At 39.6% G+C, this 3684-nt stretch overlaps 1 protein-coding gene across 1 annotated transcript; it reads right to left on the reverse strand.

Annotated features, from left to right (window-relative positions):
- Positions 1–3294: 3294 nt before the first annotated feature.
- On the reverse strand, positions 3295–3684 carry LOC133799593 (uncharacterized). Its single transcript, XM_062237595.1, has one exon. The coding sequence runs from the start codon at positions 3682–3684 to the stop codon at positions 3295–3297; it is 390 nt and encodes a 129-aa protein (XP_062093579.1).

The following is a 3684-nucleotide window of genomic DNA, read 5'->3' on the forward strand; positions in this document are numbered from 1 at the left end:
TCACTAGTTTTCCCAAATGACCCAAATACAGATCCCCACCATATTGTCATCATGTGCATCATAGTATCTTAGGGAAGGATTTATATCAAGGTCTCAATTCTTAGGCTTTATTAGTGGCTCATAACAAAAGGGTACAATATTAGGCTCAACAAGGGTGATCAATGGCTCAAACGATCCAAATAGCCTAAATCATTTTTCCAAACAAGCATGATGTATTATTTCGCCTCAAATAACAAATAAGCAAGTTCTAGAATTTACAAATTCCCACTATCCAATCCACAAATCCATTCAATATGCATCAAGAAATTCAACTGTACAACTCATAGAGCATGAAAAAGTTTTCTAAATATGTTGGCACACTAAAGTGAAATACAAAAGTAGTTAACCAATTACACAAGTTTTCATGAATTCATTTTCTTTGAATTATACTATCTATCGTTCACTTTATCTTCATTGGCAATCATGGTTCACAATAAATTCATGTTAGACTCAAACTTAAAACTTAAAACTTAAAACTCAAAATGACATAAAACAAAACAATGACGCACAACCTATTCACAAACACAAAAACACAAATATACACAGAAAAATACTATAAAAACAAACACAAAAAACAGACACACAAATTTTTAAGTCCCTCCTCCAAACTTAAACTAAACATTGTCCCCAATGTTTTATAAAAATTATGGAAAGAAAACTTACCTGCTACGAATCATCTCAAAATGGCGGGGGCTCATCAAATAGCCTCCACGGAGGCGGATGTTGATAGAAAGTTCGATCCGCCTCATTGTTGGTCATTCGATATAGAGCCTCAATATCCCTGGTCCACCCGCCCCCTTGTGTAGTCATGGAAAGCACTCAAGTACTGGTAAGTGTGTTGTCCTTATTGAATAATATAATTAAGGCGGGTTGTGTTCCAGTTGCTCGGTGTTTGTAAAGCCAAATACGGTGGTTTCTCTCTTTCAACGGCCTCCTCTTCTGGCGGTGGAACATTTACATTAGCTTGGGCATTTTCTTGTTCTCCTTCCTCCTTAGTTTGGGCCCCATGAGGGCGTGGTACTGGAGGCTCCACAGAAGGCGGTCGAAAACTGTGCACGATAGATCGATAAATCGGCCCCATACACTTCATATAATAATCACTCGGGTACACCGATACTTCCCATACCTCACACAGGTCTGTAATCATAGACCTATCTCCCAAGCCAACAGTAGTATGGAAACATCACAAATCACAGATACTGGACTGTATCACTCTCCCAATATCCACCGACAGCCCCTTCATACTGGCATAAATCAATAAACACCGGTCAATCCCAACATCAGATAAGTGAGTATTAGGCATAAGCCTAGCACTCACGAATAGCATCCAAGCTTTGGTGCCTCCGAAAAGTCTTTGGCTGCCCCTCTTGCATCACAAATTGGGATCCAGGAATACCCAAAGTTCCATTAACATCATTCCAATCAATATTCCCAGAAGTAACCAATTGATGGCATTCATCCTCCTCCCTCGGTATCATCGGTAATCCATATATGGCATCAATATTATCCACATCACACTCCACCTCAAACCCCCTACAAAATACCTTCCTATTCCGAGAACTCTCGAAATTTGTATAAAATTCATAGACCTTTGGACAATCGACCTTGGACATTTTCTTGTCCAAAAAACTCTTTCAATTTCTCCCTTGAATTTCTTGTCTTATAATCTCATAAATATCGTTTTGGATGGGAAAATCCTCATATTCCATTCCTCGCCCCTTAATGAGTTCCCTTAAACAACACGTTTGATAATTCTCAAAAGTGTCCTTATTAATAAATTGTGAAGAATCATATTCAACTGGAGGAGGTGGTTGTGGAATGGGCTCGGGTGGTGGTGGTCGTTGGCGAGATATGGAAGCATGGTTGGTTTTATTAGTAGTGGCTGCCCTAAAGGGGTTCTTCCTAGTGGCCATATCTCAAACTATTTGTATTAGGGTTTAAGAAAATTTTGGCAGCACCTCCCCTTAAAATTTGATGTCCCAAAATTACCCAAAACAGAATTTCTAATGAAATTGAATAAGAATAAAACTTACTTGCTCGTAGAAGTCTAGAACCCTTGATGTAAGAAAATTGTGACCCAATGTATGTCTTCCCCCAACTCCCTCCTTCTTTCTTCAAATGATTTGATCAATTCTAGGGCTAGGTTGATGAATTAAAGGTTAGGGATTGTGAGAAATTGGGAATGGATGTTTGAGTTGAAGAACTTTTGAAGTGGGTGTTGGATTTTTGGAGAGCTTGGGGATGCTATTAGGATGGGAGAATGGGTGAGAGAAGTGAGAATGAGAGAGATTGATAGAAAAATCCATAGAGAGAGAAAGTGGTTTTGAATTATATGGGCAAAAATTGATGAAAGGGGTTGATTTATAAGCTGCTACGGGGGCACGTCGCGACACATGTTGTTCCATGTCGCGGCCCACCTCTATTTTTGTCTTCGCCTCGAACCCAGGCGTCACGGCTTTCCAATATCCATGCCGCGACCTTTCTAAGAAAAATTCCCAGAAGCCGCGACTCTTAAACTCCATGTCACAGCCCGTGTCACCCCTTGAAAATATACCAGCCTCTGACTTCGCCAAGCGTCGCGGCTCTAATGAGCATGTCACGACACTAATTCTCCCATAAAAATCTCCTCTCTTCTGACTTCTCCAGGGCCGCGACTCTAAAGAGTATGTCGTGGCCCTAGTTCCCACTTTCATTTTCTTCGATTCTTACATTCCCAGAAGTCGTGACTTAGCTAAAGTAAGTCATGACTTGGCCTCCACACGAATTTTTTTCAGTATATATATTTTTTCTTTTCACGATTTTCACGAATCCTAAATAAAACCTAATTCAAACTTAAACAAAATAAAAATTACAACTAAATATTAAAACTTAAAACCCAAGTGTTCCAACAAAACATAAAGCATAAAACATAAAAAAATAAAAAAAGACATAGGAATGCCTCTTACAGCGCTGCCTTTTATGTCTTTTAGCCGGACGGTGCCTTCCCTTCTCAAAGGGGTCTTAAAATAATTATAGACTTTGACGTCTCTACTTGGCCCTCAATATAGTGCTTTAAGAACTGACCATTCACGTCAAAATGCTCTGTCTTCTCACTATGTATTTGCACTGCATCATATGGAAGCGATACCACCACTGTGAAAGGTCCCGACCATCTTGATTTCAACTTTCCTGAAAATAATTTCAACCTTGAATGTGTAAGGGCACCTTATACCCCGATTGAAAGTCTTTACGCAAGATATGCTTGTCATGGAACGCCTACGTCTTCTCCTTATAGATTTTTGCATTTTTATAAGCCTCGTTGCGGAACTCTTCTAGCTCATTCAGGTCCATGAGCCTTTTCTGTCCAGCTTTATACAAATCTACATTTGGCTTTTTCACAGCCCAATATGCCCTATGTTCAAGCTCCACAGGAAGATGACAAGCCTTCCCAAATACCAAGAGATATGGTGATATCCGTATTTGTGTTTTGAAAGCAGTTCTATATGCCCATAAGGATTCATCAAACCTCTTTGACCAGTCTTTCCTCGACGTATTCACAGTCTTCTCAAGTATACTCTTTATTTCCTGATTCGATACTTCCACTTGGTCATTTGCTTGAGGATGATATGATAATGCAGTGTGGTGGAAAACTCCATATCGGCACAT

The sequence above is a fragment of the Humulus lupulus genome, chromosome 9 (genome assembly GCF_963169125.1).
Source record: "Humulus lupulus chromosome 9, drHumLupu1.1, whole genome shotgun sequence".
Classification (NCBI taxonomy): Eukaryota; Viridiplantae; Streptophyta; class Magnoliopsida; order Rosales; family Cannabaceae; genus Humulus; species Humulus lupulus.